The sequence below is a fragment of the Charadrius vociferus genome, unplaced genomic scaffold, assembly GCF_000708025.1.
Source record: "Charadrius vociferus isolate BGI_N301 unplaced genomic scaffold, ASM70802v2 scaffold90, whole genome shotgun sequence".
Classification (NCBI taxonomy): domain Eukaryota; kingdom Metazoa; phylum Chordata; class Aves; order Charadriiformes; family Charadriidae; genus Charadrius; species Charadrius vociferus.
The window spans coordinates 7,818,335-7,832,227 of NW_009647222.1; the positions used below are offsets into that span (position 1 = coordinate 7,818,335).

At 41.4% G+C, this 13,893-nt stretch overlaps 1 protein-coding gene across 1 annotated transcript in view; it reads right to left on the reverse strand.

Annotated features, from left to right (window-relative positions):
- The window catches only part of LMNTD1 (lamin tail domain containing 1), a 136,994-nt gene extending 123,907 nt beyond the window's left edge, over positions 1-13,087 (reverse strand). Inside the window, exon 1 of the mRNA XM_009879773.1 lies at positions 13,025-13,087. Coding sequence (XP_009878075.1) covers positions 13,025-13,087 — 63 coding nt within the window. The remainder of the gene's footprint in view (positions 1-13,024) is intronic.
- Between the last annotated feature and the right edge of the window lie 806 nt (positions 13,088-13,893).

Below are 13,893 nucleotides of genomic sequence, written 5' to 3' on the forward strand. Positions count from 1 at the left end.
GGCAGAGCGGCTTGGAAGAAACTATTGGCTTCTTGTTTTATTCACACCATTGCTCAAAAAGACAAATGAAAAGTCCTGCCTTGTCCCCATTGCCTTGCTCGTGGCTTAAGCAATATCAAAGTGATTTGTCTTTCCTCTTTTTCCCCATCCACCTCCAAAAGAAATAAAGCTCTACTTCCCTTCGTAAAGGGCCAGATGGAATTTTACTGTATGCCCTGATCATGAAGCAGGGTGTAACCAAGTTACCCCTGGGTTGTCCTCCTATCTCTTTTGTCAGCAGAGAGAAGCATGAAGAAATAGAGACTTATTGGTCTTGACCTGCAACAAATTAGCTCAGCTCAGCACTGTAGCAGATGAAGGAAGTCAAGGCTACACCTACAGCCTCTGTTGAGAGACAGAAATGAAAAGTATTTCTGAGACTGTAGCGTAATTTCTCCCTGAACTAGTTTTTGTTAGTTCAGAGAGGTTCCAATTTTGCATCCAAGCATTTGTGTCTGCCAGTAGGGCATACGAGCCACAAAAAGAGGGTGGGCTATTGAATTTTCACAGGGTGAAGTTAGGCCCCTAGAATATTTAGTTCCTCACCAGTAAGATTTATATATACACATAAGATGGATGCATTGTCTTTCACTTGAATCCAAACAGTAATACGAGGTCTGTCCTCCATCATATAGTACACTGCAGCATTTCACAGCAAGGATGTCTCATTTCTACTATTCACTGCAATTGCAGCTGAAGAATTCAGTTTCTAACCACAATTTAGAAGAAAATCACAACAAAAAAAATTTAGTAACCAGTATGCGTTTGTTATGATATTTGTACATTATCTCAGTTAGAAACTGGGCTACATTCCTGGAATATTTTGGTATATTTTGCTGCTGGGGAAAAAAAGAAACAACACAACAAAATGCAGTCATTGCATTTCTCTGTGACACGTCCTCTTGTCTAGTCCTAAATATGATTGCAGTTGTCATGTCACGACACATAGGACATGTGCTCTGCATTTCACTCGTTCTGCCAACTACTTACAGTTTTATGTTACAGGTTTCCTTGCTGCTGCATGTGTCTAGTTCTTAAAGAATAGTCTTAAATGATGCTCTATTTGGTGTGGCAGAAACAGGAAGCAGTCCCGTTAAGATACAGGAGAGCATCTGCATCTGAGACTTGCTTCTGCTTTGTCATTATGAATATATAATACCACAGCCTTGGGAAGGAAAAAAGCAGTAGCATCCATGCAAGCGTGTTTGATGGGGCAGGTAGATCTTGCTTATAACAATAATTAAGAAGCAGACGTACTTATGGCATGCTGGTATTAATTTTTGGAGGCAGTTTAGCATTTACCAAGAGTGAGATAAGATAGGGTAGAAGCTCACCTCACCAAGCAAAGGAGCGCAAAGTGATGACAGCTAAGTTATGGTGTGCTAAATTGAACAAAATATTTGCAAATCACCTCTTAACCTAATTGCATCCAGACTACCATCACAAAAACATCACCAATAACTGTGGTCCCATTCTTGCCAGCTGGCTCATCTATGCATTTCAGAGTCCCACTGCTCACAAACCAACCCATGTTGACTTAACCAGCTGGGAGCAGCTTGTCTCACTGATGTCTCCAGGACTGTCCTCAAAGGAGATAAGGATATGTTCAGCCATTCAGGTCTCCCTCTTGGGAAAGCCATAGGCACACTAGAAGAGGAGCTTAAGCGTGCTACTGCTTTTGTCGTCTACCACCGTGAGCATCGGCACTGTCAAGACCAAGCCTTGCTCCTGCACCCCAGTCCTGGCACAGGTCTATTCACCTCAAATCCAAACTTGGGGGCTGAACGTGCTTCTGGCAGAGCCTCCCAGGGGCTGCCAGCACCTTTGCCTCTCATTAAAGTGACTCCGCTGCCACACAGAGCACACAGGAGCTTTACAAGCAGACGCAGATATAGGCTCCCAGAAACGTATGCCACAGAATAATAGCAGAAGGAAAGCATACACAGGTAATTCACAGAACAGTTACTGAAGGTTCATACCCAACATCAGTTCCTTATGTACACAAAACTGTCAGTGCATTACACATTTGTGACTCACTGTCTGTTTCCCCACCCCAGATTTGGTCCTAGCTGGCAAATACAGAGAAGCATGCATCTCTCGCACACACACCAACTCTATTAGGTGAGTGCAGTGAAAACCTACCAAGCGTCCATAATCCCAAAAGAAAGTTTATGACAGTTGTAACGATTCTTCAACTTCAAAGTACAAATATAAGTGCAAACAAACCTTAAAATGTCTCAAATACACCCAGGGAGCTTTTAGCAGCACCTACATTACCTTAGCATTTAGTAAAGGCAAACTAGCTCAGCTATAGTAGAAACAAATCCCAGGTTGGTTTTGGAGCTTTAAGTCTTAAAACCCAGTTTTACTCATGAAATGGCCAGTCCTTTTCTGGCGGATTAGAGTAAGAGGATACCCTGAGAAAGACTGCTTATATACTTCCTATTTCAAAATTACCCTGCAAATCAAAATCCTAACAGTTTTACTGATATTTCATGTTCCTTCTCTAAGTGAAAAGATGAAACTCCAGTGTAAAAACAAAAGCAAAAAAAATCTTTTCCCAGCTACAAACACACAAGTTATTATTTCAATACTTAAATTAACCTATATAAACTGTATACTGTTTTAGAAAGCTTTGTGGTTTTGCCAGGATTGTATAAAATTTGCTCTTTACCGTATTGACTTCTCCAGAGGCACCACCTTGAGGACGCGAGAAATCCATTCTGGAAGGCTGATGGGTTTTCTTGCCATATATCAAGGTGTATGCAGTAAGTGACCTTCTGCGATGTCTACACCATGGTGTTTGCAGAAAACTGACCCAAGTGATCTGACGCACCGTGACACCACATTCACTGTGACATCAGAGCACGGCAACACCTTTGCCAACACAAGCTATTTCACCATGCACTGCCATGCTAGGACATTGTACACAGTCCTTTACCTGTAAGAGAATAGCTTTAGTTTTTATTATATCTCAAAAATAACTTAACTTTTGATATGTTGACTTAAAATATAATTTTTAAGTTATTACTGGATTGTTTGGGCAATTCTGCTCTAAATACTGCTCCAAAAAAATATTTTCCCAGATTCAATTATACATTTATTAAAACAAACTAAAATATATTTTAGATTAAAATAATTCAGTCATCTCTTGCTTTTCAGAGTTGAAAACATTATTTTAAGAGAAACCAAACAATGAGGTTAGACTATCCATCGAATCACATATTAAGATGCAGACTCAAAGTTAACTTCCGAGACTACGCGGACAAATGTCACCTTACTCTTCACAATACTCTTTAGCTAAAAGCCAGACCACCAGAAAACTTGTCAATGCAGTTTATCAAGCTTCCTAGAAGACTCCTTTATTTTGCCTTAGACAGACATTACCAAAGTCAGTGCCCCTGAAGCCCTTCTCCACACACTCCGACGAGTCCTTTTTGCAGCTGTTTGTCAACATTTATGTTTTGCAGTGTTAGCAAACATACACCAGGGAGGTGCTTCTCATGAGCCTAACCCAAAACTCATCAATCCTCACAGGGTCCAGATAGAGACTGAGATGGACTTCTCAGGACCTGTCTCCTTGCCTTGCTGCTGAATCCCCCTGGGAGCAGGTATTTGTAGACTTGCATGGCAAGGTCAAGGTTCCCTGTAATCTTTCCTTCAAGTAAGACGATAATGGGAGTGCCATTCTCTTACTACAAGCCCTCAGTCTGAGAGATGTTTCCAATAGTAGTATAATGTGTTTTGGGGAAGTATTTTTAAGGGTCTGAGATCTTTGAAAGGGATATCTTACTCTCCTTTTATGTGAAACTGCTTCTGCATCTATTCATCATAGACAACACAGAGCCTCACTTCACAGCAGCGCAAGCATCACAGATAAGAGCTGCGTACAGACCACAGGCCTAATTTCAGGGGCTTTGGCAAGAAAGGGAAGAAGGTTCTGTAGCCAGCCTGCTGCACTTCGGCCAACCAAAGCTGGAAGGAGAGTTCATGCACTTCTGCACAAGCAGCATAGAGAGTTTCAGCGCTGGGGAGCAGCCCTCATTCAGGCCGCCTGCGCAGGTCCTGGTTCTGTGACAGTGAGTAGTGACCAATAGCTTACAGAAGTGAGGAGTGCTTTGCTATGCAGCGAGCACAGGGCTGCCCTTCTGCATCAAGCAATGGCCAGCTCCCGAGTCAAAGTACTGCTCTGCCTGCAGGAAAATAAAAGATTCTGTAGCAAAGGAAGAGCAGAGCTATCTTTGAAGACACCCAGTTCTTTTAGTAGTCATTCCTTTAGTTGAAGGCCCCACACAGAAAACTAGAGGAAATTAGTACTTTGCCTTGACGCTTTTCCAGCAGCCTCTTTTGATTAGCAAATCAATCTTTTTAAAAGCTACTACACTGTCCAGGTGGAGCAGCCCAGATATTTGCCTTTTATTTCTTGCAATTGCTAGTAAAGACTCAGGAAGCAGGTACACGTGCCTCAGCAACATGGAGGGAGCTCAGACTGTTCTTCTGCACTCCGGTCTACTCTAGCTGGAACATTTAAGCATTTTATCAGCAAAAAGCCAAGCAGAGTATCAGAGGTCTCATTTCCTAGCTATGCAACAAGCATAGCAACATCAGATTTGATGGGCATCCAGGGTTCAACTTCTAACGAACTGTGAATGCAACCTGGAGACACAGCAGCCGACACTGCTATAGGACTGTGCTTGTAAACAGATACAGTCAAAAGCCTCTGATTTTGCAAACAACATATTGATACTGGAAGTGCCTTTTTCAAAAAAACACCAAACAAATGTTTTTAGGTGCTGGGAGTACTCAAGACATTTTTAATGAGGAAAGATTTTTTTTTATTAACACACACAGATGCAATAACCTCATACCAGGTTTGAGAAAAATCGTTACAGTTCTTTTGCTATTTACATGGCTACATTTTTCTGGGTTGCCAGACATATCTTGGTTTAAAAAAAAGATGTTTAAAGATCAGCCTCTTTGTTTCTACCTTGCCCTACAAAAGTCTACTATGTGCAGCATAGCAATATTCATGTGGGACTCAATACCTTGAGTATTACTTTACTGGTAACAAAGGGAGAAAACTTTAGTCCAGTCGGCTCAAAAACTGTTTTTCAGTTGCATTATTGCTTCCAAAGAGACAAACAGCACTTCATTTGTTCCACAGATACTAATGTAATTTCTGGATGTCTTTGATCTTGTCCAGACCAAGATAAAAGGTATCCTTTAAATTATACTCATTAAAGTGTTTTAACCCACTTTTAAACAAAAGGCAGTTTTCACACAATCTAACTTTAAGCATCTAAGATAGGTGCATAAATTAGAACATCCTTAGCTACCTCCTCCAGAAGCTATCCTCACTGAGCTGGGGAGACTGGAGATGAACATCTCCTTACTTTACTTGAACCCTCTGGTCATTCAAGCATTCTCCATAGTCAAGGGGAAGCCCCTCCAGAGAATGATTACAACAGGTATGTGTGAAATGACTTGCCACTTCTACCCTTCCCATGACTAATGAGAGGACAGAGAAAGCTCCAGGAACTTTAAATTAAGAGAGATTAATCCCACTGCCTTGATTACAGAGAGAGGATAGACATCTGCCTAAGAACCACTCAGTTTTTAAACTTTTTGGCAAGTAAATTTAGGGAAGATTAAGCCAGCCCCGGCCTTTTAATGCAGGCATTTACCTATTTGACCAAAGTTGACTGCCCTTAGATAAGATACCTTAGATAAGAAAGTGTGGAGATGGGAGAAGTAGAAGCGGGACCCAGCACTCCAGTTCAGGAGCTCAGCCTTGGAAGATAGTCAGTGCGTAATCAAGGGCTGCATTTGATCATGTGCAGTCTGATTTCCCCACTGGCACCTCTGTCTTCCATTGCAACACGCAAGTGTTGCTTTTCCAAAAATCTTGAAAATACAGCCATTTGTTTTGGAGTCTAAATGGATGTTTGACACAAGCCGAACAAGCTGCAGGAGTATCAAGAGTCTAGATTGCTGAACAGACGAAGAACAGCCTTTGGCTCTTCCACTGTACATGGAAAACTTAATACTAAAGCACTTAACGCTAACTGCCTGTTGAGTACTCTGTCTCCAGAGACTTAGCAAGACAGAATCCACAACCTCTTGCAACATAGCCTCACCCAGAATCAAGGCACCTACATTTTAAGCAAAAGGCATCGAACAGCTGATCCCAAAATGCCTAATAGCAGCTTGGCAGTTAGAAAACTCTCTCAGGGGTGGGAAATAGGGTTCAAATCCCCATCACTGAGATCAACAGAATTTCATCCACACATACTAGGTGAATGCTGCAACCACAGAGCTCTCAGAACAGAACTGCTTCCTCCTCTCTGCATTTCATGAACCTAGCCTTGAAGCTATATTTCTTTTTCCAGCTAATGCTACTGAGCGAAGTCACAAACAGTTTGAGGACAACCAAACTGCAGTTTGTGGCAAGTTATCCCATGGTCTATTTTTCATTTTAGTGTCAGCTTGCTGTAGAGATAGATGGCGTTACGGATCACAGGAGACAAGATCCTTAGTTTTGAGTCACACTGAAAAACATCCTTCTCCCACGGCACAGTCCTCCACACAGCCGTGCTGTAGCTTTGATCAGATACCAAGGTGGCCAAATCCCTCCAGAAGCATGGAGGCCAGCAGAGAAGACACTGGGGGGTGGGCACACACAAAATAGCCAGCCACAGAAAACAGAAGGCTCCGCGCCAACTGCTCTCCCTGCAGCCTCTCACCACCGTGCACCCTGACCTCAAGTCTAGCACTTGGAGCTGAGGCCCATCATTCACTTGCACTTAACAATGGTTCCTCAAGCACAGGGCTACAAGAAAATTGAAGTGTAAGCTTGGCAGTATTTCATCCTTATGGACCATTCTATTGATAAAGGAATCCATACACAACACGCCCTACCTATGCACTAATCTGACCGAGAACAGTCTTTTTTTGGTGGATGGGGAACAACTACTGCCACTTAATGCAGCACAAGCAGGTTCCATACATTTTGTAGCTCACGTTTATGTCAAGAGCTGTAAAAAACTATAAACATCCATATGCAGTTACTGAGAATTTAGCCACACTGTTTGCATAGGCTTATATTGTACCAAACAAATGTATTATACTATTACTGTGTGAAATCTATCAGAATGCAATTTATTGAAGCAGTAGTGATAAAGAGCAGAGGATATTTTATTGCCTACAACAAAAGGCATAGAACATGCCATGAAAAGGTCGAGTGCCTCCCCCATTTTGAATAACTGCTCAATGATCTCCTTTGAAGAATGAAACTGTATCAGACTCCAACTCCTTTCAGAAGAAACAAAACCAAACCCACAGTAGTTTCTCAACTCCCCTCTGGAATATTTTAGGTACAGCAATGCAAGAAAGTTATGGCAATGTTGCATTTGGAAGCTTTCCAAAATATGCATGACTGAGAACACCAGGTTACCTTTTCATAATATATTCAAGTAAATAGCATTACGATGTTAGTCACACAATGAATTATGTTCTGAAGCACACAATAAAAAAACATGCCCACACAAAACCTCAACGGTATAAAAATCAAATAGTGGTTTAACTTGCTTCCAAGGCTCAAACATTCAAACAACCTCTATTATTCTTATATTGATCTCACCATTTTCTGCAGTGCCATAAATGCAGCTGTCAGACTAGCAACTTGGTGATTCAAGCGCTGGTTCTCCTCTTGTACTTGTTCCAGCCTGACTTGGTCAGCGTGTAATCTCATTTGTAGCTTGTGAAACTGCAATAAACAAACACATACATGAGGCACTTGTCAAGCAAAGCAAGCCATATAATTATCAGAGTGGAAATCAAATGCCAACATTGATTATACGATGAGCCACACCTCAGCTGGCAAATTTCAAACACACAGCATGATGGGCAGGAAGAAATAGCTCCAAATTTCTCTATATTAGCAGTGACTGTGGGGGAAAAAAAAAGCCTCATTAAAAACAAGCTTGGAAAGCATTTAAGGAGTAACACGTGTGCACACATTTGTTTGGATTTCCCTTAACACTGCAGTGTGTTTTACCAGAAACACTTTCTTTCAGCAATTAAATTCTCCTAATAGAGCTTCTAATTAAGCAGTATTACTACTATGTTTCCCTTACCATACATGAAACTTTTACACATGTAACATTTATTTCACTTTCATTTCTTCTTCTTCCAATATATTTTCCCATCAACACAAGATTTGAGCAGATTAGTGAGCTGTATCATTAGCAAAGCAACACACTGGGTATTCATTATGATGGGTTTCATCATTTTCCTCTGTATACAAAGAGCAACTACAACTCAAAGATTTATTCTAAATTAAATATAGCATCAAAGGAAATAAAAGCAAAGATGGCAGGTGAGAATAAAGTAATCAAGGTATGTTTCATATCAGCTAAGGGATTTGTTCCATAGGTACAAAAGCCACCCAGGGAAAGGACACAGAGGTAGATTGAAAACACAAATGAAAGAGGAACATTTCCAAGCAAATCCTTGGGAGGTAAATGGGAACATAAGAGGAATGCATTTTTCAAGTCAGCAGCACTACTGGAGGAGTAGCCTAGGATGCTTGCCTGCTACCCATATTTGAGATGGTAATTATTAGTTTTAGGGCTTTTTTCCCAACTATAAGTGTATGGATACATAGATAACTGGAAAATTACTTCTTGTAGGACTAACCAAACCCACAATATTCTATCCGTGTACCATCCAATGCATTCAAAAAAAAAAAAAGCTCAACCCAGAACTACTAGTTTTTCTTTTTTGTGTAAACAAATCTTATTAACATGCTGCTAGTTAACAAATTAAAATTTGTTATTTAAACTGTGAAATGATGACAAAGTCAATTTTGGACTTAAGAACAGCGTATTAAGGGAACCCAGTAGGCCAGCCTTTAACTATCCCTCCTAACTTGTTAGAGATTACACCTCAGAAATCTTTAGGCCTGAGCAGGCTTCTTATGCTACTTTCAGACCTATAAAACACCCAAGCCTTCAAAACCTGAGTTTCAGACATAGATGAGAAGCACACAGATATTGCATCAGGCCTCTGCCCTGGCAGGAGTTTCAATTCCTTGTTGGTATTTCTGCCAGCATGCCCAAACATCACACTGAGCATCTCATTTCTTGGGTAACCAGTCCGAGGTGACACAGACCCAATGCTTTGAGAAGTCTTGAAACCCCACCTGGAAGCAAGCAGGACCTGCAAACCACTCCTCACTTAGTGGCATGTAGGATATCACGTTGTTGGCACCCAAAAATAGAGGCACTCAAAATGGAGATGTGAAATCAGAGAATATATACAAAGAGTGTCTGAACAGGTCCAGCTGCCCACAATCAAACAGAGATGCTCTGATAAGCCACTAGCTGCCCTAACCTTCCTCAGTTCATTTTACAACATTCCCCAGTTTGGTTAGCTTTTGGAATAATTTCACTACCAAGAGGCAGATGAGTTGAACGCTAGCCCATTCGCTCATTTTAAAGCAACATAGCTGCCTGGTTGTATCAGTCACTTTCATCCCTGTGATATTTACTGTAATTGGATACTGCCCCAAGACATGGTACAGTAAGTTTTAACATCATCTGGAAAACTACAAATGTTGGTTTTGTCTACATACAAAAACACTTGACCTCAAAAATCAGAGCACAAGCTGACAAAACCAGGTGGCAGTAATCCTTGGATGTTGAACTCTTCAGATTTAACATCATTCAAATCTGAAGTTTCAAACAACCAAGACTTCTATTGTGAACTTAAAAAACTTGGGGTTTGCTCCAACCAGGAGGAAAAAAAAAAAAAACCAAACCAAAAAAACCCCCCACACTCTGCCAGGAGAACGACAGACGTCATTACAGAGCTAGAGCCACAGCTGGAGCTGCAGAGTACCATTAAAGGTCTGAGGAACACCAGTCCAGCAGCTCCAGAAACAAATCCAGGATCAAATGGTCCAGCTGCTCTTTTGGAGATACAGATAACACTGGGCCCTATTCTCAACTCTCCTACAGTTCCCCCACAATGCTTTTCTCCTCCCTATCCACCAGGAAACAGATAGGAAGTTGAAAAGGAGTGCCAAGGGAACAAGTAGAGGACTGTGGTTAAATATGTTACGCTATGACTTATCTGCTTCCAAAGACCCACAGGCACATAGAAAGTAGAACAGCAATCAGCTTTGAAATTGCTCTTTGATATAATAAGAGCCATGCACACTCCTAGTTGTCCCCAGAAGACAGCTTAACACCATCTTTTGTCCTCTCAACTCTCACTTCTGGCTCTGTGTGTGGAAGAAGAACAGCTGAGATGAGGGCCTTCAAAAGGACAAGAAACAGCCAGTCCTTGTATGAGTAGCAAGCACACTAAAAAAATGCCAAATACCAAGGAACTGTTGGTCCCAGTAAGACCTAGACTTGTATTATAGCAATAAATGAAGAGAGTTGAAATATAGTAAGGGATTTCACATCCAGTCAGAACAGCATTTGCTCAGGACCTACTTTGTAGGAGGCATGGGGAGAAATAGCATTAGGTACTGTTTATGAAGGCCAGCTTCCTCCTGGAAACAGAAAAGCTTGTGTGTTCTTGAAATATTTAAATGTTTTCTAAAGGTTAGAAATATTTTTGCTGGATGTTTTACTGGTCTGGGGACTATATTACCACCAGAGTAAGATAAAATAAGAACTATACAAATTAATATTAAAATGAACAAAAGCATTGAGACCTTTTTGTCTCAAGTCTTGCACGGGAAAAAACAAAAAAAAAAACAAAACCAAACAACGAAACCACCACCAAACAGACCTAAAAGAAAGGCTTCAAATCAAATGCCATTTGTGTTTGAGGGAAGATAAGTGGCCTGGGGGTTACAGCAGCCAATGAACAACCTGACTCAAAGCCCTCGCAGCCGCTGATCCTGCTAGCTGAAGCCATTCCTGGCTACGTGTCCCAGGAGTGCCACGCGATCGCTGCAGAGCATGCAAAAGGCTGTGCCTTGGATTAAGGATTAGAACAACAGGACCATACGCTGTCACCTCTCCCGGAGAAGCTGACCATAATGGCTATGGTGCTTACATGCCAACTTCACCCTTTGATTTAAAAACACTGCGAAAGTGAAAGGTATGATTTTTCTTCAATGTCATATCCAATAAAGTATTGCAAAGCCCAAAATTAAGGCATGAAGAAAAGCATCTACAGGACAATTTTCTCTCCATTAAAAATAAAACATTGCTGCTTCTCACAGAGTTTAATTTACTAAAGCATTTTCCAGTCATGCATCCTGGTCAAAATTTAAGATCCTTTCTGTCTAAAAGGAGTCATTTAGTGAACTTTATGAGCAGAAGAATGCTGTTACTGACTGATTCTAGAAACTAATAAACAATATTCTAAGTGATAGTCTCCTGGATTTGTCAGGGCAAGGAGGGAGGGGGAAACGTTGTCATCTAGGGGAAAAATGCTAAACTGTAGGAATAGGGTTGTTTTACACTGCTGCTTAAAGAAAAAAATAAAATTCCCCCACAGCAGGAGGACCTTTTACTATATGCAAGACACACAGTGCCATTAACATTCAGACTCCTTAGTCTTCCAGTATTATAATGGTCCCAGCCATGCCATAACCTGTTGCATGTTACCCTTATTTGCTTTGCATGATGCAAGCTCATTATACATAAGGAAAGTTACTCACATTAACTATACCATGTGTTTAAAAATTTATAGTTAAAAGCAGCAATGATGTTAGAACAGAGCAAAATGAAGAGGAACACCTGGGTTCTGTTTCCATACAGTACTGAGCTCAATCCTGCAAATCTAATTTAATCCTCCTCACCAGAATTGCACTCAGACTTAGTACAGTCATTATGAAAATTAATACTTCTATATATAAAAATAAACACACACACACTCTCCGAGAAGTGAAAATACATACAACTAAATTGCTTTCAAACCTGGGGTGATATTTTACTTTTAATGATTAGTTACTGCAATTTCAAATGAAAACCTATAGATTGAATTTGAAAAAGCCCAATTCTCCAGTTTAGTCACAGAACACTCAATGTTAAAAAAAAAAAATTCACATCTTCTGGATGTGTGTCTTTTAAGCAAGGTTTTTGATTATAGAGTCTAGCTGAGTTCTATATCTGTCCCTACTAAAAGTCAGAGCAGCTGACAGGCCCAGAACAACCCTGAACATGCTGAAAATCCCAAGGAGTTAAGCTGGTACTGGATCTTTCACTGGGTGCATTCCTGATGCTGACAGCCTAGAAAAGTGAATGGCATGGGAGCTACCATGGCAACCTAACCAGGCATAAGATCCTCCAACACCAGGAGATACTCTCCAGTGATTACTTGATCTACTATAAAGCCATTTTGTACTTTCAGAGTGCTAAAGAACAGCTTTAATATACTGGTGAATCAGACCGAGAAGCTATTTAACTGCAGAGAGTACTGGAAAGAACATATAAATTATCTTTTCCCAGGGAAACATGCTCTCAAATTCTCTATTTTCTCCCCTTACAGAGGGGTACTCTCTTGGTGGTTATTACACAAAAATCTCCTCAGCACTGTCAGTGTTTGAAACAAGTATAAAGGAAACAAAACACAGACAACCAACAGACTGCTGGCCTATACATCAGTATGGTCTACAGATAAGCTACAACCTAGCCAAGACCATACTGCTCAGGTTCAATCCAGTCCCGTTACAGAACAGGAACCAGGTGAGGGATGGCAAAACTACTGGCCCAGTCTTGGGTTAGAGAGACCACACAGCAGTTTCTACATCTGCTTGCTCCCAAAGTGAAGTCAGTCTTGTGTTGATAACATCACTGGTTGCTATGGAAGCAATACAAGTTCACAACTGATGGTACGCAGTGAGCATCAAGCACTTTCCAGAGATACTTACTAAGTGTTTATGGACTGAACGGAGCATGCCCCTGGGGGCCCTTTTTTTCCTCTGGAGACTCAAACACATCTAACCCTCCAAATAACTTACCACAATTTTCAGAGGACTTGAACGGATGTCAGGAGTATCCAGTCCCAGGAGAATACTCGGCATGTAGCCTTTCAACTCCACAGACTGCCTCCTGGGTAAGTCCCTGTTTTACTGTGCATAGGCAAAGCAAGCTGAAAAGGCAGGGAGGGAGTGACATTGCCCTCCCTACCTGTTTGCCCATCATCATGGCTGCAAGCAGTCAAGTCAAACTCCACCTTGTTGCAAGAGGTGGCTGCAAACCCCCTTTTGCCCCTGTCAATAACTACACTGGAGGGGAGATATTGCTGCTGTGCAGTCCATGTGCGCCACAGCAGAGAGGGGAGCCACGCTCTGCAGGCATTCATACCATATCCAAAAGTAAAGTTTGGCCTGAGGGTTTGAATCCTCAACAAGACCTAAATCAGAAGAAAAACAGTTTGACTTTCAACGCCCAGTGAGAATCTATGGAGTCAGCAGTTAGGGGAAAACATCTCTGCAGGTACACGGAATGATTTTGTTCTGAAAGTCCCTGAAAGTCAATAAACACGGCACCCTGGGATGCCATTTTCTAAAGAGCTTCTCTTCAGGGAAGAGGGGAAGTGACTCGCAAGCTCTGAAGGAAGGGCCAGGAACAGAGAAAGGCTTCAGAGAGAGCAGGCACCAGCAGTTAACCAGCTTGCCGCTCATGTGTTCCTCATCAGGAGCACAGCTTTTAACAGCCAGCATCTCTCAGCTCTGCGTCTGTCTTCTTGCTGTACGTTATTGGCATCAGTCATGTTGACACTAAGTGTGTTAGTTATGCTACAGGAATTTGAATTGCTGTACTTTTTGCTAAACAGTTACTTTATACCCTTTATGCTAGATCTGTTTCACATAAAGCTCTACATTTG